Below are 25,252 nucleotides of genomic sequence, written 5' to 3'. Positions count from 1 at the left end.
CCAATTAAAGCCTCAGGTACAGTGGTACTTAGGTTCCAACTTCTTTTATGACTTGTGGCCTAGTCAGCAGCAGTCTTAGTCTTTCAAACTGAGACATGGGTTCGATCCTGATGTGAGGCAGATATTTATTTGTCCAAAACTTGATAGTGTGTTGAGGATCGAACCCATGTCTCAGTTGAAAGACAAGACTGCTGCCGACCAGGCCGCAAGTCATAACAGAAGTTGGAAACCTAAGTACCACTGTACCTGAGGCTTTAATTGGGTAGATTAACTGCCTCACATACCAGGATTTTTGTTCCTTAACTTCCCGACTCAGTTGTGATCCAACTAACAACATTTCATTCTAATTATCCTTTCTGAGAGAATATGATAGAAATAATCAATACACAATCACATGTGGAACAAAAATAAATTTCTCCCACATCAGGAATGAACCCAGGTCTTTCAATTGAAAGACAATACTGCTGCTATAAGTCACTTTAAAATTCATTTTACAACTAGTGATACTCTTGACAATTGTTTGTATCATCAAGGCAACTTTTATATCAGCTTCATGCATATACCTTTGGAAAACCTAGATACATAAAAAAATAATTGACTGAGGTATAATTGCAGAATCTTAAAAAGGTCTGCCTCCAAAAACATGGTACTATACTATATATAGGAAAATTTTGTTGTTATGTGAAACCTCAGAAGAGGAAACATTATTATAAAAGAAAAAGCAGATCTACAACAAATTACACAAATCAATATAAGAGGTGGGCACTTTTATCTAGAGGGCGGCTTTAGTTTTAAAAGCCATGTCTATTTGTTTAATAAAACAAAGCAGCTAGTCTTTATTTAAAATGAAAAATTCACAAGATAAATCAAGAACAAATAAAATTTTACTAAGAATGTCTTATAACAAAACAAAATTAGACAGACACCAAAAATTAATATGAAAAATAAATTTACTGTATTATATATATTAACAATTACTACAAAACAAAGTACACATCAAAAGGAAACATGATTCCATAAATAAACAAACAAGGATTTATGTAGTATTGTGGATGATAAGTTATCAAAAGAAAATGATCAAACTTACAAGTGCCTGATCCACTGAGAGATAATAGTATATCGTGCTAATGCACATTGAAAAGGTCCTCTCTGGTTTCACACTTTGTCAGTGGCCTGTTGCAAAATTAAGCCTTGGAGGACTCCAGCAACTTATCAGGCCCCTTTAGGTGGTCTGCCACTGGGATCCTTCAGTGTTGGGGAGGGTGGCCCAATAATATCACGGGACATTTGCAAGCCATGATTCCCTAAACAGGTCGACCTTCTTGGGTATTCCATTGGTTTTGAGGTCTGGCAAAATCAGGAGGAACTGTAGTACTTCTGGGATGCCCCTAAGGTAATGTCCATGATTCATGTGTTGAACAAGTTGATGGCTTGATGGGATCAGGAAGATGGTGGAAGGATGAACTTGGATATAAAGAACAACAGGCATTCATTTCCAATTCTCTTATCTCAGATGTCAAGTCAATGTGTGACTCACAGAAAGTATCTGGAATCCCCTCGAGATAAAGTCTGTCTACTTCATTGAACTTGTGATGTTTTGGAGGCAGAGTTGTGTCTGCCCTTTGGAACCAGATTAATGGTTTTTGTTTGGTTTAGCCAACAAGAAGGGAGGGCAGATGGAGGTTTATTGCATTTGTGTTTGGCTGTTCACTGTCAGATATTTCAGTGGGGTTTCCTTATCTGACCACCTTATAGTGGTAACCATGCCCAGAGTTAGTCCGATAATTGCTAGGGGTTGGGTGTGATTTTAGTGAACTATCATTCAAAACCTACAGTTACCAATGGCACACCAAGTACACACGTACTGCACACCATTTTAGAAAATATCATGTGACCATTGGTACAGAATGAAGTATCTTGATTCATTAGGTATGAACAAAGAGAGGCATGAATAGGCATGTGTTCACTTTGGTAAGTTGGTCTCTTCCCTCCCTTATTAGTAATGTCTCATAACATGACCCTAAAACTTCCCTAAGTTCCTCCTAATTTTTCATGCTTCTTATTGGTTTATTTTAAAAAATTCAAAATTATTTTTTTTAGTCTTTATGTATTTAAGAAAATGGAGTGTTACAATGAGTGCAACAACCAAATAGCTAACTAATATACAAAACATTCTGCTGTACAAACATTCAAGTTTACTACTGATTCTCAAGTATACAATTTCTCAAACCCCAATCATACATATGAAGACTTTTGAAGTAATGCGAACATAAAAACCATTACATATTTCCTAAATGGTTTCAGTATCTTGCAAAAATTTACAATAATACCATCAATTTAAATACTATACTATACAAAACTGAATATTATTACTTTCAAAAACTACTTACAGAACTGAAATAATAACAAATACTTATAGAATGTATCAAAACAAAAAAAATCTTTTTAAGTGACTGCACACAGCCTTTTCAGTCTACTTGTTTCATATTAGGGGTAATGTACAATCTTAATACTAATTACATTATTGATCCCAGAACCTACATAGCAGATTACAAAGGATTATTTGTTTTTATAATTGCACAGTTTGTGAGAATATAATTAAAAGTTAATGAGATCCATAACTAGAATATGTACAAGCACCTCGACGATGGAATCAATCAGGCAAAACACTATTTCTTATTGTTAATCAACCTCCAACCAGCATTTTGCCTGTAAATATTCCAGAGCGCTATATTTCACATTCACCTATACATAACAACAGACCTACATTCAGTCTAACACTAAAAAATAGTGAAAAAGGTCTTAACCTATTACGGCAGTGCAAAGAATTTCACAGTCAAAGTGTTTTGTTATTTGTCCATATATTTTTCTAAATACAAAAAATTCTATTTACAGTGCTTTAACCAGAAGGAAATTTCTCAAACTTTCTGTGAGGTCAATACAACTTATAATTTCAACAACGAGTAAGGCTATTTGTTAGTCTTACCAAATAATATATTTTCTGAATTTTATTAAAATTTCTTTCTGTCGAATATAATACAAACTGAGTGCTGCACTACAAGAATATCTCACATTCAAGTCTCTTTTCTGTCACCTCTCATAGATTCAATTTTAGCACAAATTTTCAAAGCTGGGCCAAGTTTCATTGACATGGCAGACATTAAATGATCTGCTTTTAGCAACATCAGAGCTTGACCATCAATTTCTTGAAGTGCAAAATCTTCTGCATATTCCTTGCAACCAGGAAGGTTCTGTATGAAATCCACTACATCTTTCACCTGTGAATTTTAAAAATTAATTTACTGCTCGAAGAACGAGTCATATGTAAATGTAAAAATGATAAAACCAAATCAGCATCTGAAGGTTACAGTTTCATCTAATTAACTCTGAAAAAAACTTTAAATTTAAAGAAAAATTACACGTATCAAACACAGTACTATATTCTTCTAACTATTACTGGTGATGACTACAGTTATCCACTATAAATATATGTAACTCAATTTCTTACTGAACTAAATTACAATAATATCACAGGACAAAAATAGGAAATATGGAAACTGACCGTCCATTTTAAAATATCCACTCTTTGAGACTTCGTAGGTGACTCAGGTGTAGATAACCCATCCTCCTCCTCAGTCATTTCTCCAGTTTCCATAAGCATGCATTTCGTTTCTTGGGGTTCTTCTGGCTCTGTAGTTGGAGTAGATTCCACTTCTTCCAAAGTTCCATCTTCACGTAACCGTTTACTTGGAGGTTCATCAGGATTCTTGAAAAGTCCTATCCTTTTTGAGCAACCAACATTGTACCTAACAAGTTAAGAAAAGTCTCATTCTTTTTGAGCAACTTACACTGTACCTAACGAAGCCAACTAACATTGAAGTTTTCTCCAGTACTTACAAATTCATAAATACTAGTATTAGTGAATTAAAATTTTAAGTAGAAGTATCATTATTATTATTCCATGTGTTATATTCCACTTAGCAAAGTTTTTATACATTTGATAGTTCAGATCTGCAGATCATATGAACTACAGTCCAGTGAATGAAAAAGGGTTCTTTGAAATACCAAAATTAAACATGAATTTCACAAAGCTTTCAACAGAATAGTCTTTAAGTATATTTACCAAAGCTAAAACCTAATGGCAATAAAAACTAATCTCTGCAAGAATATTCAAAATAGCACTACTGTATAGCAATGAGATTGACAAAGGCATTGCTAAATATGTAAAGGGTACAATTACGTTATTTTGAAAATGAAAGAAATAAAAGGCATAAACTGCTGTTCCCTTTCACCAAGTCTGACAGCTATAACTAAGGTGCATTAAAAAGTACAGTTATTGTGAGATCTCCATTGATATGAACTGCATGCAAAATTAGGGAACTAACCTTTTGGCACAGGATGTACTGCAAAATCTCTTTGACCTCTTGAATTTAGAGCGTAAATCAGTCTTTCCGCAAAATTCACATTTAGCTGTATCTCCTTTGGGTGAAGTAGCTGTCAGGTCATTACCTTTCTTTCCTGCAAATGATATCCTCCATATTAGTTATATTAGTGGTTTTAAATGTTATACAAACTAAAAGTTGTTTTGAAGTTAGAATACATCAGTGTTTTAAACAACTAAAAACATGTAAAAACATACAATAACATACAGAAAAATATCATTAAATCAACCGTATTTCCCAGGATAAGTCTATAAAGAATGGAAAACAAGAAAGTCCCAATACATTCTTTCACTGTTCCATCAGTGGAAAAAAAATCCATAAAAAAACAACCTCTACACAACAATTCCTATACTGAGAGGCATTCTGAGATTGGTAATGCCAATGTTGAATGAAGAGAAAAGAAAAAAGAAGGATAAAGTGAACATCAAGGAAAACCAGAACATCATTTCATTTACTAAGTACTATATCATCATGAACAGTATCACCCAGTAAAAACTGTCAAAGGTTACAAAGGGGTTCAAAGGAGCTCTTTTCAACTATGTATTGTGTTACTCATCATTAAAACCATAATTTTGGTTTCCTAAATATCTTGAAACCCTACTGATGAGAAACACTTACTATTGGCCTCATCATCTGGTAGGTTTTCCTTTTCTGCTTGTCCTCCAATTGGTGACTGTGCAGAAGAAGTAACAGCTGCTACAGGAATTGTATTGGTGTAGTTGGGTGGTCTTGGTTTGGGAATCTCTGTTAATAATGATGAGCTCCTGACAGGAAACGGTTCAGAAGCTGTTGGAATTAAAGGTTATGTTATAGAAAAACACATCCAAATTGACAATGAACTTTGTTTTCAGATGACACATAATTCTACTATCAGTAAACATAAAACAAAAGATACACAAAACAGAAAACATAAGACACACCCACAAGAAGTTGAAAGAAAATTTAAGGATTCCTCCTTTGCTGTTTTGGTTGGGTCAAGTCATTTTTTCTTCCACCTACCACAATACAACCATAAAATGAACCTAGCTAAAAACTTCTTTTCAATGCCTTAAGAAAATATAACCTTTGACAGACAAGGGAAGTTAAAATCAACTGTCTAGTATATAGACAATATAAAAAAAATAAAGAACAATTCCTAGAGACAAACTTTTAACAATAAGAACATACACAAAGAGGTGAAACGTCTATACTAACTATCTTTGATGTAGTGATATAGGTAGTCTATTCATAAACCAGAATTATCTATGTTCAAAAAGAAAGGAATGGTAAAGAGTCAAAACCAGTAACAGAGCTATGACAATTCATATGACAATTCATATGTAGGTTCGAACAACTAAACAGATCCCAGGATCATCATTGTGATTTATAAATTTTAAAACTAAAAGATGAAGAAATTTACATGCAAAAAACTGTCAACTATTATTGTTGTTGTTAAAATTCCTGGCTGGTATTACATCACGATATCTTTCAAATGCAAAGGCTGAAGGTTGAACTAGAGCAAATTGAAAGAAGTGTATCACATCATCATCTTGAATGAAGGTCAATCACACAAGATAAAATAAATATTGACAGCTATATACACTATATACGGGTTAATTTTGTAAAGCATACTGTACTACTTACCTTCATGAATTACAAAGCCTTCAATTACATGAGTAAGAACTTGTGGTTTCACCATGGCCTTTGGAGGTCCAGTTGTTGCAGGCTGAGGCACAACTGGATGGGCAGTTCCATTTACAGTGGGCTGAAGAGGCTTATCACTCACTGTAAGGAAAACAGAAAAGGATCTGTAGTTGGTATAAAAATAAAAATAAAACAAAGCTCTCTAATAAATATACCGTGTCTTAAAAAGTGCAATTTTCAATTAGCTGTTGTTCAGCTTACTGAATTGCCACAAATTTTCTTAAAGGTTTGAAGCATCTTCATTTTTCATTTGGCAGAAGGTGCTGAGAGAAGACACAGAATCATGAAACATTATCAGAACGTAAAATAAAAAGAAGAACCCTAAAAATTTTAGACTACTAGAAGCAGTAATGTTGTTGCTTGTTGACTGCCAATTCTTTTTCGAAAGTTACCATATTGTTCCTTATTCATTGTAATACTACAAAATTAACCTTGTAAGTTAAAAATACTTACATTATTCAATAAATATTGGTAATGACAATGAAAAGATGTGCAATCTCTTATCGTTTAACTTTAAATACAGGCAGGATTCAAGTGGTACATGTAAGCCATCACTGCTGGCTTTCAAACTACTTTGTAATCATAATCATAATATAATTTATAAAAGGCAAATTTCCATATAAAAATGACATAACATGGAACACAAATGTTGCTCATAACAATTTGTGTAAATTTGCTCTTATTAATAACTTTTATGAATTGTTGGTATTGCAGGGTAGAGACTATGGTACAACCCTAGGTATAAAAAAATTAGTTAACCAAGTTTGAGAACATTAGTTAAACGGCCATCACTAACAGTAAAAATGACTCACTAGCTCTGAATACCAATAGCAATGCTCCTACAGAAGCATGGACTGAGTAATCTTGCTCAATATTTTTGTCCAGAAAATCATAAACAGTAATGACCTATACGTATAATATTATTTTTATAAGTTTTCAAGTATTTCTATGGAACTTCCAAATCCAGCAAAAACAAACATGTTTGAAATGCACATCTTTTTGGAGGACATCTCTAATAAGAAGATGAAGGTAGTGTTAGGCAATGAAAATATTTTCACACTGGGAGATACTACAATAAATCTCACAGTAAAGGTAGATTCTGAATATGTAATCTGTTAATTTGTATAAGTAGATCTATTCTACATCATTTACAATACAAGATAGGTTGAAGTTTTAGTACTGGTGAGATAATTATAAAATATTTACATTTTTACTCTCACTAAATTAATTGGTTCTACTTGGTGATGAATGATTACTTTAAAAATTTCTTTCAATCTTTAGAGAACTACCTACTTAGAGCAAACAGTCTATAGTAAACATCACAGCAGTTACAGGATGTTCCAAGTAAGAAAAATATTGTGATTACAATGAAACTGCTCATACAATGAAGGATGATCTATGGCTCACACACTAAACAGATTAGTGACTTGTATTTTCAGCACTCTAGAGCTAAGCAATTTAGTCCATGGGCCAAAGTCAATTGCTGTAAACACTTAATTCACTGAGAGATGACACATTTATCAGGTAAACAGTAAGGAAATTCAATTCACTACAATTATTGTGAATTATGGCCATGAGTATTTCTGTTGCTCTAGGCAAATATGACTCATTCTTTTGAAATTTGACTTAATATAATTCTCCTTCACTTTTTGCTTACCCATATACTAAGGCTAAATTCCACAGATAGTTTTAAGAATGGCCAATCATGAGACATACATATTGCACATACAGTATGATTAACTTCGGCAGCAGACATTTCCTGCTTTGAAAGACAGACTTAGCCTGGCTTAATTTTTTTGTCCTAAGACATGCTATATTTAAGAACCATTGCTACAAGATCTAAAGAGGGTTCAATTTTCAGATTCTTAGATACCACTGACAAAGTAGAGGGTGTATTCAAAGATAGACAAAAAGTAAACTAATACATAGTTGAAACATTGAAATTAAAAACTAAACTGTAAAATTAATAAATATAATAAAGCAAGAGGGATATCTGTACTAACCTTCACCACTCTCACTAGACGGAGGGGTACCATTTAATGTTGTAAGAGTTGGTGGAGGCTGCTGAGCCTGTGGCTGAGGCTGACTGACAGGTGTTACAACATTGGACACAGGAACAACAGTTGGTGCAGTTATAGGTGCTATTGGGGTAATTTTTTTAGGTAGAGGTTCTTGCTTCATTTCTTGTTTAGGTTGAATTGTATTTGGTGTTGAAGTAACAGCTGCTACAGCTGGAGCAAGAGAAGGTGGTTGAAGTGGTGTTGAAACTGAAGTCACTGCAGTCACCTGTGGAGGTGGCATTGTTGTGGTGGCAAGAACTGGGGAGGGAGATGATGTTGGAGCTTGTGAAGTAATAGGTTGTACTTGGGTTGGAGTTTGTAGAGTTGAACTTGGTATTAGCGTTGGAGGGGTAGCTGCCACAGTAACTTGAGGAATAGCAGCAACATTAGCTTGCTGTGTTTTAGTTACTGGAGCTCGTACAAGTGGTGGTAAGCCTGGAGGTGGCTGTCCAGCTGGAGGAAGAGGTGCAGTAGGTGGTGCCATTGGGCCTCCAGGTCTGGTAATTGAAAATTTTTATGAACAGAATATTAGAAGTACTCGAAAATGGAATAAAGTGAAGGTAACACAAAATAAAACTAACATGGATAAGAAATACGGAAGCTGTAACATTGCAATAAGAATAGCATCCCAAAATGCAATATTACAAAGAAATAAAAAACTTGTAAACCACCATCAATACTAGAACATCTGCTGGCCTGAAAGATAACACTGATGAGATAGATTGAGCATCAAAGGCATGAGACTTACAGTAGAAAATCTAAGTGAGATGAATTCAGCTGTAGTCCAGTTAACATAAATATTCAGTTTGCATAAAATATTATCAGTTAAATATTCAGTTTTGTGAAATATCATCAGTTCAGTCATACAACGATTTTCCTCGTGCAAAATCTGGTCCAACTTTTACCAGTTACTTAAGGTGAAAAAATTAATTGGCAGGCTTATAGCTGTATATTAACCAAGCTCAAAATCGGTAGGCACTGTGGAACTGCAGCACTTCCTGAAGATTTCATATAGTATATGCACAAAATTATGAATATATACAAGGATATGAGAAATTAAGTATAGATTATTGATAATCCTTAAAAGATTATTACAATTCTCTTGTTTTTGTAAATAAAAAAAGCTAATGAACTGAAACAATATGTGGAAATGCTGGTGCTCAACAGTTCTAATTTTGCTGGCAGGGTGATAATGTGGTAGCCAGCCCGCATACAGGTGAGGGGAGCACTGCCCTCTCAAACAGTGTTAGTCTAGTTGTTGGAGGGGGAAGACAGTTTTGGAACGGGTCAAAGCTTAATCTATCTATATGTGTGTGTGTGTGTGTGTGTGTTTAAGCAGTTAATATCAAGGAATTTTTTTTTTAATTATGTAACAGCACCCCCATGAATGATATCCACAAGCCACCACTGCTCAAAACATTTCATATGACCTATTCATAGCAAGCATAACCTGACATCATGACTATCTATTCATATAAAAAACATACATAACCTGACATCATGACTATCTATTCATATAAAAAACATACATAACCTGACATCATGACTGTCTATTCATATAAAAAACATCATTAATCATCTGAAAATGTCAGTAATACCACAAGAAACAGGAAATACATTTCAAAATTAATAATAAACCTAATAAAACCAAAAAAATTACACAGCTGGCCAAAGGAAAAAAAGGATGCTACATTCCTCTTCATAATCACTTGAAAATCTGATTAAGTACTAGGAAATGTCTATACATACTGATGTGTTATCATTAAAACATCCAACAAGTAGACCCATGTCAAATGACCTACATGGGGTCCCTTCTTTTCTCACCTGGTGCTATATATCAGATAACAATACTAATACTACTGTAACATTCACTATAATTATGATGATCTCGGCTGTTAACTTATAGCAACAGATAAAACTCAATAGCATCAGTTCCATTTCAACAACTTGATGAATGATTATAATACATATACACTTAAAATAACAATTCTTCCCAATCTGATTATGGATTATGTTTTTACAATGTAAATAGACAATCTTACATTCATTCTACTGCACAAAAATAACCTTTATGAAGAATAAAATAATTACTAAATTAAATATGCTTGCCATGGAAAATTTTATCACCATAATATAGCCATGCATTAAAAAGATTATAGTAACACTAACTTAATCTTAGTTGTCCATACAAAGGTACAATTATAAATGTAAATTAGCTTAATTTGATTAATAAATCTTATAGTGACCAACTGCAGGAAGAAGTTAGACAATTAAGAGAGAAGAGACTAAAAAGAAGAGAGAAAGACTTATTGATGGACAGCAATGCAGCTCCTAGAGAAAAGACAAAGGGGAATGGGAGAATAAAAGAAAGACAGCAATCTGGCTGGGTTCAAATTGCTACTGCATGGAGCCTTGGAGTCTTTAGAACAGTGTACAATGTGCAGTGCAAGGTACAATGTAAGCAGTAGCCCTTACAGCATCCTTACAGCATACTATATATATATATATATATATATATATATATATATATATATATATATAATATATATATATATATATATACGTATCATATATATATATATATATATATATATATATAAATATATATATATATAGTATCTATATAGAATATAATAGATATAGATATTAGATTATATATATGGATATATATATAGAGATATATATATATATCTAATTATATTATTATATAACTATAGATATATATAATATATATAATTATAATATATATATGTAGCATATATATATAATAGATATATATATATATATATATAATATATATATAATATCTATTATATATATATATATATATAATATAATTTATATATATATATATATAAACTATATATATATATATATATATATATATATATATATATATACATACATATATATATATATATATAGATATATATATATAATATATATGGTAATATAATATATAATATATATATGTATATATATGTATATGTATATGTATATGTATATATATATATATATGTATATATATATAATACTATATGTATATATATATATATATATATATATATATATAAGTTCCTTTAAAATGAAGAATAAATATTTCAATCAATGACAAACTATAAATATTACTCACTTAGTTTGTGTCATATTAGTGATGACTTGCATAGATGGGGCTTGCGAAATTTTATTCTGAGTTGAGACAGTAGTTGGTGGGTTTGTTACTGTCACTGGAGTGACAGCAGCCTGTTGTTGCATCACTTGAGTTCCAGCATTCACTGCTACTGCTGTTGGCGTTGCAGTCACTGCAGCTGCAACAGTTGCAGCAACTGCTACTGTATTTTGGGCTACCTGTGCAGAGGCTATTTGAGTAGTTCCAGCAATTGCTGGTGAAGTGCGGTTGGTTCCACTTTTGCCTCTCAACTTGTTCTGAGGATGAAGTACACCAAAGGAGATTAAATTAACTAATTCCTTTCTTCATCAATTAAGCTAAAAACCTTTCAATTAAACTTAAAATGGCTTACCTAAGGATATTAGTAAAATTTAAAAAGGTTGACTTCAACAGAGCACTAGTAAAAAAAGAGTGAGAAGCGAGCATACCTGAGGTCTTGGAGCAGGCATGTGACCTGGAGCCAACTGCTGACCAGCTGTCTGTGTTGAGACTGATGCACCTGGACGAATCTGAGGAGAGTTGGAGGGAAGGATTGTTGGACGCATAGTTGGAGCCTTAGGTTGTATGTTAGCAGGCATTTCCATTCCAGACCGTGGCTTTTGTGCCTGCGGTCCTTGCTGCATAGACTGCAGTGGTGGCATCATGGCTGTAGAATCAAAAGAGAATCCATTGGTTGTTGCAGGAAATTTTATTTTGAGTAAAGTACATGCATAATACTTTTGCTTTTCATTCAAATATTTCATTTGACAGGAAACATCACATAAAGAGTTTACTGACTAGTAATGAATGTATGTAGTTCAAAGAAAAATAACTGAAAAGGATTACAGTGGCACCTCAACTTAATAAACCTTGACTTAATGGAATTTTCCACTTTGCAGACATGCCCAAGTCCAATAAAAATTACAAAAATAAAATATTTTGTACTTAGCAAAGAAAGCTGTAAATACGACAGATTTATCGGATCAATGATCTAAGTGGATAACTTCTCATACTTAGTAGATATCCCACCAAGTACTCTAGAGGCATTGAGCAATAAATGAACAAATACATACACACAACCGAGGCTTTCCTGTTTGTGCCTGTGAAGGTGGACAGTGAATGCACACACACACTCAATGTTTTCCTTTTTGTGCAACACATCAGAAAATAATATGCACTTACTGTGCCTCCTCTGGCTCTCTCTCTTTCTCTCTCTCATTATTTTTTACCGACATTATTTGATGCAGTGCAGCATTGTACTTAATAATATGGCATTACAAATTTTTCATTAAGTTAGTGTGCATGTGTACAGGTATAATTATGCACACATGCATAACATTAGGATAAACTGCACAATTACAATGTCCTTCAATCCTTTTAATTGGAATTTGAAAAGAAGCAATTCTTATGCTTTTTATACTGTCTGGGTTTTGTATATAACATTTTAAATACGTACATATCTCATAAATATAAATAAGTTCAATCAAGTACATGTATTTTTCGGAGCTTCATTTTGAAGATATATCTCGGAAATAACAGCATACATAGTACCTCAGTCTTCGAACTTAATCCGTTCCAGAAGGCTGTTCGAAGTACGATTTGTTTGAAACATGAAACAAATATTCCCATAAGAAATATAGAGAATCAGGATAATTTGTTCCAGCCAACCCAAAAAGTCCCCCTTTTCACATTTTTCTATTATTACTATGTTAAAAAACTTAAATTAAGTGTAAAGTAATAAAACTGTACATTGTATGAAGTAAAATTTTAAAAATTCTAGTTTTTCCGAGTACGATTTACGAACTGTTTGGTGAAAATGGCGTCTGGCTGGCGGGGGGATGGAGGGAGGATACACGGGAAGCCTTTGAGGAAACCAAAATGGTCACAGTGGGCAAAGGTTGATAACAAAATCAATTTTATTCACATTTTATCAGCATAATCAAAGGAATCGATAGGGTGTGTGTCCCATTCCCATTGTGTGTCAGAGAGAGAGAGAGAGAGAGAGAGAGAGAGAGAGAGAGAGAGAGAGAGAGAGAGAGAGAGAGAGAGAGAGAGAGAGTAATCAGCATGTTTATACTTGGATCTTAAGTGCACGAAAGATTAGTTATTCCACAATACATCAACTTACTGTTGGCACATGGTAGATTTTAAAATAAACATGAGGATTTTGTAAACAAATAAGTAATAAGTCAAGAATGCAACAAAAGGAGAGAGATTACATAACTTTTCACAAGGAAGCCATTTAAACAAACAATCAAAGGCACATGGAAGCTGAACATGGTGCCAGTTTGTTTATTACATAGCTGAGTTACTTTTACAGTAGTAAAAAATCGTAAAAAGGAATTGTCACTAGATAGGTATTTTACCGTAACAAAAAGAAGTGACTTGGGCAGATCGAGTGTAAGTGAAAGGAATGGGCAAAAAATCATCCCAGCCCAGCTGATAAGTCAGTGGGAAGCAGACCCCATCTTCCCTCTCCTCTCCTCTCTCTCCTCTCTCTCTCTCTCTCTATTGTCTCACTCAGCACACCGAACACTGACTCGAGCAAGGTTTTTTTTTTTTTTTTTTTGGTATTGCATTTGATTGTTTTCATGTTTTATCATCATGTTACATTCATTGTGAAATGACATTTTATTTTTGTGATTTGGCACTGCTTTTATGTACAAATTATAGTAAAGGTTTTATTGTCTCTTCTCTCCTCAAAAATATCACAACGCATGTAAAATTAAATCATTCATTCATCATTCCTCAAAAATATAAAAGCCTTCTCCTTCTACCTCAAGTTAGCTGTGCATCACCACAATGACGAATTATTTTGTTGATCGTTTATGCTAAATTGTATTGTGAAAAGCTTTGTTCTTTCATTTACTATTTTTTTAAATATTGTTCAACTAGACAGTCTCACTCGGCGCACTGAACACTGGCTCAATCAAGCCTTTTTTTTATTTTGTTTCTGTATTGCATTTGATAGTTTTCAAATATTATAATTGCATTAAATCTATTGTGAAATTCTCTTTTTTAAGTGAATTGTTGTAGCTTTTACGTACATACAGTAATATTCTAACTCTTTCTTCTCCTTCTCTCCTCAACATATCAAAGCTCCCTTGTTCTGTCTCAAGTCAGCTGCGTGTGACGTCACCGTGGTTACATACGATTTTATGTATCTTTCATGCTAAATTTTATATTGAGATGCTTTATAATTTTACTTATTTTGTCGAATATGGTCATCATTAAACTATATATTATAAATGAAAAAAAATGTTAATACAGTTTTTCTTGTAGGATGCAGTAGGCCGTCAAATACAAGTATAACTAGAAAATCAGTCAGTTTGAAGTACGAGCATTTGTTCAACAAACGATACAAAATTTTCTAAAAAATTTCATTAAAAAATGGAGTGTTTGACATAAGAAACGTTCGACAAACGAGGTACCACTGTACTACATAATTCCAATTCAGATAGGCTATAAAGTACTTTATATGGAACTGTGTTACACTGTAAGCCATGCAAGTTCGCCCAGGGGTACCCTGTCATGTATGTTACGGGCCAGTCTTTATTATACTTAAGATTTTGTTTTCACTGGAAGGGGGCAGTCCCTTGAGTCATCTGTTAAATTGAGATTGAGATTACACTTTACAGTCAAACCTCAGTTTTCATATGCTCTAGTTTTCGTACAGTTCAGTTTTCGTCGAAATTTTGTCCCAGTTTTCGTACATCTACTCGGGTATCATATAGTTGAAAATTATCTGTTCCAAACTCATCTACCTGACCGCATGCCTCACAAAGCATCCCAAGTTGCTGGGATCCAGTCTGCCTGTTTCACATTTAGTGAGCATCACCTTGCATGTTCATATGAAAATTTTGTAATAATCCATTTATTTTTTTATTTTTGATTGAGTGTGACTGCTAAATAAGCCACCATTGGGCCAAAGAAAGTTCAGAGTGCCAGCCCTTTGATAAAGAGGACAAGAAACACGATTGAATTCAAGAACAATCTCATAGCAAAGTTCGAAAGTGGCGTATGTGTGGCCGATGTGGAGGAGTTGTTGGATCACCAGGGAAGTGCTAACCACTGAAGAGCTGTAAGACCTCCATCTGGTAATGCAAAAAATGGCAGATGAGGAATCAGAGGAAGAGGAGGAAGACAGAGGGGATAATGTACCTTCTTCAGTGATTAAGGACATGTGTGCAAAGTGGAGTGAGTTGCAAAGTTTTCTGGAGAAATATCACCCTAACAAAGCTGTTGCAAGCCAGGTCTGCAACATGCTAAATGACAATGCCTTGTTCCATTTTAGGCAAAGCTATTTTGTGTGACAGGGGTCCAGTGACTCTCAAACTGGTCCTAGTGCCATTAAAAAACAAAGAAGGGAAGTTCTGTAACCCCAGATGGGCCTTGATACCTGAAGTCCTTATGGAGGGGGATTCCCCTTCCAAACAATAACCACTCCTTCTCCCTCTTCCCTCCTCGCCGCTTTCCATACGCCAACAAGAGTCTTCAATAAAGGTAAAAGTGATGTTAAATGTTCATTTATCAATTTCATTAATTATTTACATTTATTTCTCATTGTTTTCTATATTTAAATTATAGTTATTCTCTATAAAATGTAATTTTTAAAATTATTTTTGGGTGTCTGGAACAGATTAATGGGATTTACATAATTTCTTAAGGGAATTATTGCTTCAGTTTTCATACGATTTGGCTTTCGTTACTTTCTGAAATGGATTTCATATGAAAACAGAGGTTCCACTGTATATTAAGTTTAAACTACAAGAGCATAAAGCCTCAAATAATCAGAATTCTATAAACATATATCAAATAAGTAAAGAACTACAGTACTTACAATTTGGGACATGCATTGTCTGTGGCTGAGGATTTGAAATAAATACATTTTCTTGTCCTGGCTGGGCACCTCGAATAAAAATAGGTTGATTTTGAGCCAAAAGTGCTGGTGAATGCAGAGTACTTTGAGTTGCCCAAGAAATTGCCTGCTAAGTAGAAGAAAAGAATTCTTTATGTTTCATTTTCTACCCTGCAACACTGTATTCTTCTAATGAACACAGTATAGTAATATCACACCAAATTCTCAGAATGTTTCATTTACGACTATGAACAAAAAATTCAAACCTAAACATTAAAATTACCTCCTGATTTTTACAATTACAGAAGAATCATACCTTTTGCATATCTGCTGATTTATGAGTTGCAGAATGAGCGGGAAGAATATTGTGTTGCTGACTGCTAATAACACCCACAGGCAATTGGCCAATAACCAACGTCTGACTTCCAGTTGTGGGTATGGCTGCAGGAGAATATCCTGCAAGAGATCAATTCCCATTAATAACGAAAATATCCAATTACCGATGATCGGACATCAGAGTAACCAAATTCAAGTTCAGAGCAAACTTTACAGCCAATGCCACAGAATGCTATGTATTCCACTTTCCCATATTCTCTCCCAAATATTGTCTCTATACAGTAAATCCAACACAGATATTGTATTTATGATAAAAAAATTAATGTGCTCACAATTAAATTACAACCAATTTGTGCAATATATGTTACTTAAAAAGCACTGTCCAGCAGCTGTTAACTCTTCCTCTACATTTATGTCTGGTGTTCACTGTCTACAGTTACCTAACACTGCTAGACTTCTTCAATGTTCCTTTGATATATAACAGACCATTAACAATGGTAACTAATAGTTACATGTACTATATTATAAATACCTTTACTTAGGTTCCTATACAAGCATCTAAAGTAGCATTCGCAGGTACAATGTAAACCATCAATGGCTGCTGGTTTTCTACCGTTAGCGAGATCTGTAGGATTACTTATAACGATGACAATATGGACCTTTACAGCAGTTTTTATTTACACTCTATCATTGAATTAATAACCCTTAATTATTCCTTGCCATTTAAAATTTATTTGAAATGAAGAAAAGACAATGTAATACTGTATAGAAATTAAGATTTGACTGAATACTATAATGCTGCTCCCTTCACTCCTAAGCAAGGTAAAAACCATTTTAAGACTGGAGTAAATCAGTATTCATTTGAAACTCTTCTTCTATCACTACAGAGTATGCATATAAAACTTGTTTTTTAATCATCTGAAATAAGATTAAAATATATCAAGCTGAAATAATGCCCTAAGTAATTGTATACAGTCTCTTCAGAAAATCATACTTTCCAGGATGGTCGTAAAGTATGTTTATAAAGTGCCTACATGATATTCAGTTGCCCTCTTAAATTCTTCTAAACTCTTTTTCTACCTTCAATTGGTACATTTATATATCTATAATAGTGACAAAACCAATGCAACCTGTTTTAAGTTCTTTGTACTGTACTTCTTTTACCAGAATACTGTTCTCCAGTGTGGATGCCTGCTTCTGCCAAAGATTTACCTCTAATTTTAGACAGTTATGAATTGCACCATCAACAGATGGTTTCTTGTTTGTCCCTTTTTCATAAGTTGTACTTCAACAGATCTTTCACATTCACAATTGGTCCCTGATCCCCTTTATCTGGTGAGAGCAACCAGATTCACTGAACAGCAGCACCAATATGCAGTAAATGTGCCTTGCTGTCAAACTTATCAGTTCCAGAGAACCTTTATTCCTCACCATTGTACTGAAGAATAGTCTCTCAGAGGATGTCGTGCAAATTGTAACTTCAAAACTTCTAGTGGAAATGCAATGCACTACTTAACACCCTAATACTATGCATTTTAATACTTTTTTATCTATCTATCTATTTATTAATTCTTTTTTATTTTGATAAGTGGGATTTCTTCTTTCTGTATTTCACTTTACTCCCTCTTAATGCTTCCTAATGAGCATTGTATTCTTTGAAAGGTTGAATTTCAAGTCAATGGCTCTTGTGGGCTTATTCCATATAAATAGGTTTCTTTTACTGAATAACTGACTCCAATTACATTTTTTAAACATTTGTCGGATCCAAGGAAATGATTTTCCAAATTGAGTATCCATAAACATACAGGAATGAAAACTAATTAATTTATAATAATTAAACAACAGTCACAGAAAAAGACAAGGATACATATGAACATGAAGTACGTACAGGGTTATAATGAGTCCAAATGAGAGTCATTATACAGTACTACAAAAAGAATCTAGGGAGAATCATAGATTCTAATAAATGAATGGCAACGAGAAATGAAAATAAATGAATAAATGCTATATCTAACTGAAGAAATCACATAAACTATTGAAGTAGATGTTGAAGAGGCATCTTATGACAACAACTAACCAGCTTGGCCACCAGCTTGAAGAACTCCAGTTTTTCCTGTGGTTGTTAGCATGTGAGGAGCTATTTGTCCTTGGAAAGGCTTTCCTGTGGCAGCTGCTATTACCTGTGGAATAGTGCTTGTTATATTTATATGCAAGTCTAAACAGAGCAGTCTACCGTTGAAGCTTTTGGTCCAATTAGCCTGAAACCTAGGATGAGCAGAGCAAATCCTTATATAAATGATAATTATTATCATGTCAATTTTTAGATATTTCAAATGAAATAATGATGTTTTCAACTCATGTGAAAGAGACATTATTTTACCTGAATGGGTTGATTTAATCCATTCAAAGTATTTGGTTGAATAGGTGTGGCATTCATGCCAGGTGCTGGTTGCAAAGTTAAATTACTCGGCATAATAAGCTGTCCTTGTGCATTCTGGTATACCTGTTGTAGGTAAGATCCTCCAGGTATTCCACCTTGAATTACCTGTACCTGAGGGGAAAACTGTGAAAATACAGATGTCAGTAATCATACGTTTGCAGAAATCTTTTGTTAACTAAAGTATTATACACACAAATATTTGGCTTGTTATCCTTTGAACATAAAGTACTAGTTACATGAAGTTTAACAAAGTTACATTGGATACCAACATTAACACACAAAAAATGTCAGAGGCTAAGCCACTGCAGCTATTATTTCATTAAGAATGTGTGCTTACTTTAAAATGTTTCCCAAGCTCCCATAAGGACAAAAATACAATTACAAACTGCAATGGTCAATCACATGACCTTACTAAGTGAACCTTACCATCGAATTCATCTCAATTATATTTCTGCTAAATAAAATTTGGATAAGTAAGTACCCTTTGTTTTGAATGGCACCTACAAAAATGGGACTTGAGAGGAATAAGAAACTAGTGAATAGAATGGAATTGGATACTATAGAGTTTAGGCCAAAGGCCAAGCACTGGGACCTATGAGGTCATTCAGTGTTCAAAAAGAAATGGAGTCTACCACTGAAACCTATGAGGTCATGCAGAGCTGGAAAAGAAATTGAGGTTAGGTAGATTTGAAATGTGTAAAAGGATGAAAACTTCTAGGCTGTACTATGAAATAATTGTTAGCAGAGGGAGGATAGCAAGATGGCAGAAAGATCATATGAATGGAGGTACAGTGAAAGGAATGAAAGGGGTTGCTGCTAGGGGGGCCAAAGGGACACTGCAAAGAACCTTTAATAATGCCTACAGTGCACCCCATGAAGTGCACTGACGACACTAACCTCCCTACAGAGTGAAACTTGTGAAGAATGAGTATACCCAAAGGTATCTAAAATATTTTCTTTACACAAAAACAAAATTTTAAATGAAGTTTAAAATTAAGTACACAGAATCTGGTCTTGATCTGAATACTGGCAAAGAGTAAAAGACTGTTCCTAACTGATCCATCACCTGTGGCATGGGGGAGGGTGAGACCCCAGGATGAGCGATGGTTTGAGGCAGATGGTGCTGAAGGGGTTGATGCAAGGCCGAAACAGTAGTGGTACTTGTCTGAGGCCCCGGAGCTGGGGCAATGGCTGGAGGTGCTGGCTGCATCCCGGAGGCCAAGGATGCTTGCACATAGAACTGGAAATAAGAGATTATCATTATCACTAAGTCACATATCCATCACATCACCAGTCTTTCACGCAAAAGGGATAAAAAGATAAAATCAACAAATAACCCTCAACAACAATCTAATTAAGAAATGTTTCAGTGTTGTTTGCCCAATATACAATTAGTGGTGACTCTGCCCTCAAAGGCATATTAAGCCATCATCAATAGCACCTCTATGGGTCCATTATTATGCCTCTGGCCCATATGAAAAAGTTAACACTGGAAAAGTAGATTTTTTTCCTTACGAAAATCTGCAATGTGGTGACAGTAGCAATATTACCATTATTATTACTAATGATGTTACACAGAATGCACACACTTATATGAAAAGATCAGAAAATACTACCAAAGTAACAAGTAAGTAAATGCCAAAAGTGCATGAAAATAATAAAGGAGCACGGAAAAAAACAGATAATAAATGGATAATTATTATATTTTCAACATTCTTTTTCGTCGTCGGAAAGACCAACTTAATTTAGCCGCCTAACAGGCCAACTGATCTTGGACTACATGAAGAACAGCGTGAGAATATATGAACCAAATTAGAGAGAGTACATCAGAAAAATTCCCTGAGCTTGTCAAAAGCTAACCAGAGCAAACGAACAAGAAATTTTGCTAAAACTTCTGCAAGCCACTCACGGACGCTGCAGTCGGAAACAGCTGGGCCAACAGCTGGGTCAGCCGAATATGCACGTCGTACGAACACACGCACGCCAAATAACTCGACACCTATGGCAACGAAACACACGACATGCACGGAACAGTGGCGGAAGCAACTACCAAGCTGGTAACACGTCGATAGGCAAGTACAGAACTTTATAGTTCCGCGTTGAGGCTCTTAGTAAAACGAAAGCATAATCAGCTCCGTATTCACAAATAGTATGTCTATTCTTTCTTGCTAGGAAAGCAGCTAGTTTATGAACCACAGAATGTAGAGCACTCGCATTTTAATTATACGTGATTAAACCCATGAAGTTAGATACACGGGGAGTGACGAGTGGTCTGCATCTAAGCATTTCATTTCCGTAAGCAAAAGGATCTGAAGATCTGTGTGCAGTGGAACTCTATAAAAACGAATCTAGTGGGCGATGATTTTCAAATAACGCGAAAAATACCAAATATTAAATTAATTTGTATTTTTCATAGGTATACAAACCGTACCCTTCGGTATTGATAAAACTACATAACAGACGTATTAATGCTACAGTTACATATTCACGTTTGCAGTGGCAGACTGGCAAAATCAATACGTTTATCAATGGGGATTGTCTTTGAAATTAAAAAGCGGAAATACTACAATATCGGCAACTCACTGGAGCCTAAAGTGGACAAGAAAAAGTCTGTCAGCGCAAACTTCCATATCGTGAATTCGAACAAATTATTACATAACACTTTTGGAATACAAGTTAGCTATGTAAGATATAAACTCATACGAGGTGTTTCTTGTATCAGTTTAACACTGAGCGATAACAGGAAGCAGTTAATTATGAAAAAAAATATTGGAGCAATTGTACCCGGATCTTTAAATGCAAAATAAACGTAACACGCCCTCCTGAAATATGTGAGAGAGAGAGAGAGAGAGAGAGAGAGAGAGAGAGAAGGCTCCGGGGGATGGGGGAGGGAGAGGAGTTTTAGGAAGGGGGAGTAGAGGAGAGGGAGTCTATTTTTACAAGCAAAGCCCCCCCCTGGTTCACGCCCTCCTCCTCCTCAAACCCGGCTGAGAGACGCGGGGGAGATAACAAAGGCAGAAAGAACAATCACATCCCAGAAAAACCATTAATGCAAAATCGACGGAACGAGATAGGTGGCGAACACCGGGAAATCGATTCTTCCAAAGGTTACACGAAGATTGGCGTCGGGGTCTTCTTCCATAGTCATCGCTGATCCCAGAAAGTGGTTCCCTGGGGACTAACACCACCGAAAAAGTACGACCAGTCCCCTCCCTACCAGGCAGCCTGTGGCACAAGAGACACAACGGCAATGGCATTCTTGGGATATGACGACACAAAACGCCAAATTGGATGACTGCGAAGGAAAACACGTTGCAATGTCATTAATTCTGGTGGGTGACCATGAACGGTCACATTCAGAAACAGCCAGGACAGGTGTGCGCTTGTGTGACACACCTCAACACATGTTTATTATCGTACAGCCCACATCACGAGTAAATGAACAATTGGGGTTTTCACTGGTCAGGTTAAAACCAGGCCAGCTACAAAGACAAGTAAAACAGTTACTATTATGTTTATTCTTTCACTGCCGAAGATAAGAACAAACTGACACAAGCTGTTCTACTAGAATTTATTTGGCAAGCAGGACAAAAAAAAGTATTTTGGATCCAACACTTAGTGTTAAATGATGTGCTGAAATATGCGAAGAAGGGACGTTACCGAAACCAGCATTATGTGGCCTGTGTGTAAATAATGATAAAATATGGTAACACTGTATGGTGAAAAATTTGCTACATGATGGATCAGATTCTGTAAGGTTGCCTGGGATTTCTTTTAAAGAAAAGACACACGATGGTAACAGGGAAGCATATAGATGTCACATGCAGGCCAACGCTAGAAGGATTTCTTCTGGAAACTTAATAACTTTCACCACTTTTGACGGCAAACAGGATAGGGTGGGAAATGCAGTGAGTCTCCTTACGTAACCCAGCAGGCCTGAATTCAACAAGAAAGACGAAAACTCCCCAACTGAAAAGTGGGACGAGGCAAGAAGGAACCGCAATTTAAATAATGAAAGGATCGCAGCAGCAATCGGGGAAAACAGAGACCAAGTTTATCCGTCGAGGGAAAAAGACAGTCACCGAAAGAGCAATCCCAAGGTTGTGATTAAAACAAGATGAATGTGGGAGGGGGTTCAATGGCGGGTGTAACTATAGGCCACAAGATCACTTGATTTACTTAACACATAAAAGTGGTTTAAATCAATCTTACGAAAGAAAAGGCCAACGAGAATCAACCTTTCTAGTTAAAGCATTAAGAAAGTAAAGGAAAACGGATTGAAGGAGCGGAGGCGTAACCACGAAGGAAGGAAGGAAGTCAAGTGAGGGAAGGAATCAAGTGAGGAAGAACAGAAGCGGGAGGAGAAATCCAAAGTTTGGCAGTAGAGGGAAGGAAACAGTCAATGAAATGTGGACACACAGGATCACATTTTTCAACACAGTAATTGCAGGAGGTGGTCATCTGACGGGTGTCACGAGAGCGTCTGAAAGGACGAAGACCGAATATCAAAGACGTATTAAAAATTGCTAAAGTAGCCATCATGGAATTTCACAAACTCCTGCTAAAAAAGAACTGATTGGTGATTTAAAAGTTCTCTGTCAAGGTGGAGGGGGGGGGAAGGGGGGGACAGAGGAACACCAGTGCCTTTATGATTAGTGTTGCATATGGGGGGACGGATAAGGATATCATCTATCAAGCAAATTTAAGAACTGGGATGAAGGAAGGAGCCTCCGACATCGGACTAGAAACACCTGCAGATTCAGCAACCTAAAACAAGTGGTCGCTTCAAAATAAAGCTGAGGTAACCAAACAAGTATAATAATAATAATAACAATAATAATAATAATTAATTAATTACAAATGTATGACATTCACATTACAAAATATATATTAAGAAACTGATCATTGACCTTAGCGAAAATACTGATGACCTCGACAAAACTTCCAAAGGGGATTCAAGTTTTGAGAGAGAGAGAGAGAGAGAGAGAGAGAGAGAGAGAGAGAGAGAGAGAGAGAGAGAGAGAGAGAGAGAACTAACAATAAATTTACTTAACAAAATAAAGTTACTTTTCGCAGCTTGTGTTAGCAATGCATGAATAAATACAGCCTCCGTCGAATAAAACCGGTGTAACTTGTATCAAACGACCAATCTTTTCACTGATACAAAATAAAAACAACTCTACACAATACAGATGTCTTGTCACCTGCGCTGTACTGCTGTTTCACACACTTGGTAGTCCGATAAACGACGTATGTTTCGTCGCTGTGCCACCAACAGTGATACACTTCCATCAGTTGTTTCAGAGTTGTGGAGATCTGCAGAAACGGATTTACGGGATGACGAATATTATTATTATCAATAATTTCTGAAGGGGTACGACAAATACTCAAACTGAGCTTTAGTCCCGGCCATCCCGCCTTTTCAGTAATAACGAGAAACCGACGCCCTCTTCATTTTAAGAAAGGATAATCCAGGTAAGTCAAGCAACATCTATCACAGGTAAACCGACAAAGCCTATCAACCTATCTAAGCCAATAAGCCAGTCTTGTACTGTTCGGTTCTTGCTCTTTAGCAGCCAGTAAAATCGACAAAGGCTTCAGGACAAATTGGAAATCTCAAGCCAGACGGTTTTGAGCGTTCCACTACAGCAAAGTAACTAATTTCACTGACATAAGATTGAAATGTTTAAAAAAATGGTAACTGTGCAGTGCAACATTTAGTGGTTTGCTTGTATATATGGTGTTTTTACGTTGCATGGAACCAGTGGTTATTCAGCAACGGGACCAACGGCTTTACGCGACATCCGAACCACGTCGAGAGTGAAGTTCTATAACCAGAAATACACTTATCTAATCCCTCAGTGGAATGCCCGAGAATCGAACTCGCGGCCACCGAGGTGGCAAGCCAAGACCATACTGATCACACCACCGAGGCGCTGCATTTAGTGATTGAATACAATAAATAGCAGAGGGTACATCGCTCCAGAACAAACTGGGAATCGTAAGCCCGACGATTTTGAATTTTCCAGTATAACACAGCAAATAATTTCATTGATATAAGGTAAACATCATAGCAAAACAAATAATTTCATTGATGAGAAGAAATGTATAAATGTAAAACGTACAGTACATTTGTGGTTGAATGTGACGTCTCAAAACTTAATCATGAAAACTTCCCGAAAAATTCTATTTCTTCGGTCATCAGCAGCAATTCCTGTGGCTCGTGCAAACACCGGCTATAGTGGATTCACATCAACCGTGCATTGGATGTCTAGACCAGACCCT

At 35.4% G+C, this 25,252-nt stretch overlaps 1 protein-coding gene across 7 annotated transcripts in view; it reads right to left on the bottom strand.

Annotated features, from left to right (window-relative positions):
* Positions 1 to 2,087: 2,087 nt before the first annotated feature.
* Positions 2,088 to 25,252, bottom strand: part of LOC135198569 (polyhomeotic-proximal chromatin protein-like) — a 97,144-nt gene continuing 73,979 nt past the window's right edge. For 3 of the 7 annotated variants that reach the window (XM_064226278.1, XM_064226276.1, XM_064226277.1), the window contains 14 exons: positions 20,034 to 20,207; positions 18,908 to 19,090; positions 18,605 to 18,707; positions 16,508 to 16,647; positions 16,174 to 16,321; positions 15,733 to 15,825; positions 11,783 to 12,000; positions 11,319 to 11,611; positions 8,129 to 8,682; positions 6,066 to 6,206; positions 5,061 to 5,228; positions 4,386 to 4,518; positions 3,563 to 3,806; positions 2,088 to 3,278 (listed from right to left, as the gene is read on the bottom strand). In XM_064226278.1, coding sequence (XP_064082348.1) covers positions 3,075 to 3,278; positions 3,563 to 3,806; positions 4,386 to 4,518; positions 5,061 to 5,228; positions 6,066 to 6,206; positions 8,129 to 8,682; positions 11,319 to 11,611; positions 11,783 to 12,000; positions 15,733 to 15,825; positions 16,174 to 16,321; positions 16,508 to 16,647; positions 18,605 to 18,707; positions 18,908 to 19,090; positions 20,034 to 20,207 — 2,796 coding nt within the window. In that variant the 3' untranslated portion in view covers positions 2,088 to 3,074. The remainder of the gene's footprint in view (positions 3,279 to 3,562; positions 3,807 to 4,385; positions 4,519 to 5,060; positions 5,229 to 6,065; positions 6,207 to 8,128; positions 8,683 to 11,318; positions 11,612 to 11,782; positions 12,001 to 15,732; positions 15,826 to 16,173; positions 16,322 to 16,507; positions 16,648 to 18,604; positions 18,708 to 18,907; positions 19,091 to 20,033; positions 20,208 to 25,252) is intronic. The other 4 variants (XM_064226280.1, XM_064226279.1, XM_064226282.1 and 1 more) reach the window with 4 other exon arrangements.

The sequence above is a fragment of the Macrobrachium nipponense genome, chromosome 22 (genome assembly GCF_015104395.2).
Source record: "Macrobrachium nipponense isolate FS-2020 chromosome 22, ASM1510439v2, whole genome shotgun sequence".
NCBI lineage: Eukaryota > Metazoa > Arthropoda > Malacostraca > Decapoda > Palaemonidae > Macrobrachium > Macrobrachium nipponense.
This window is presented reverse-complemented; position numbering and strand designations above follow the sequence as displayed.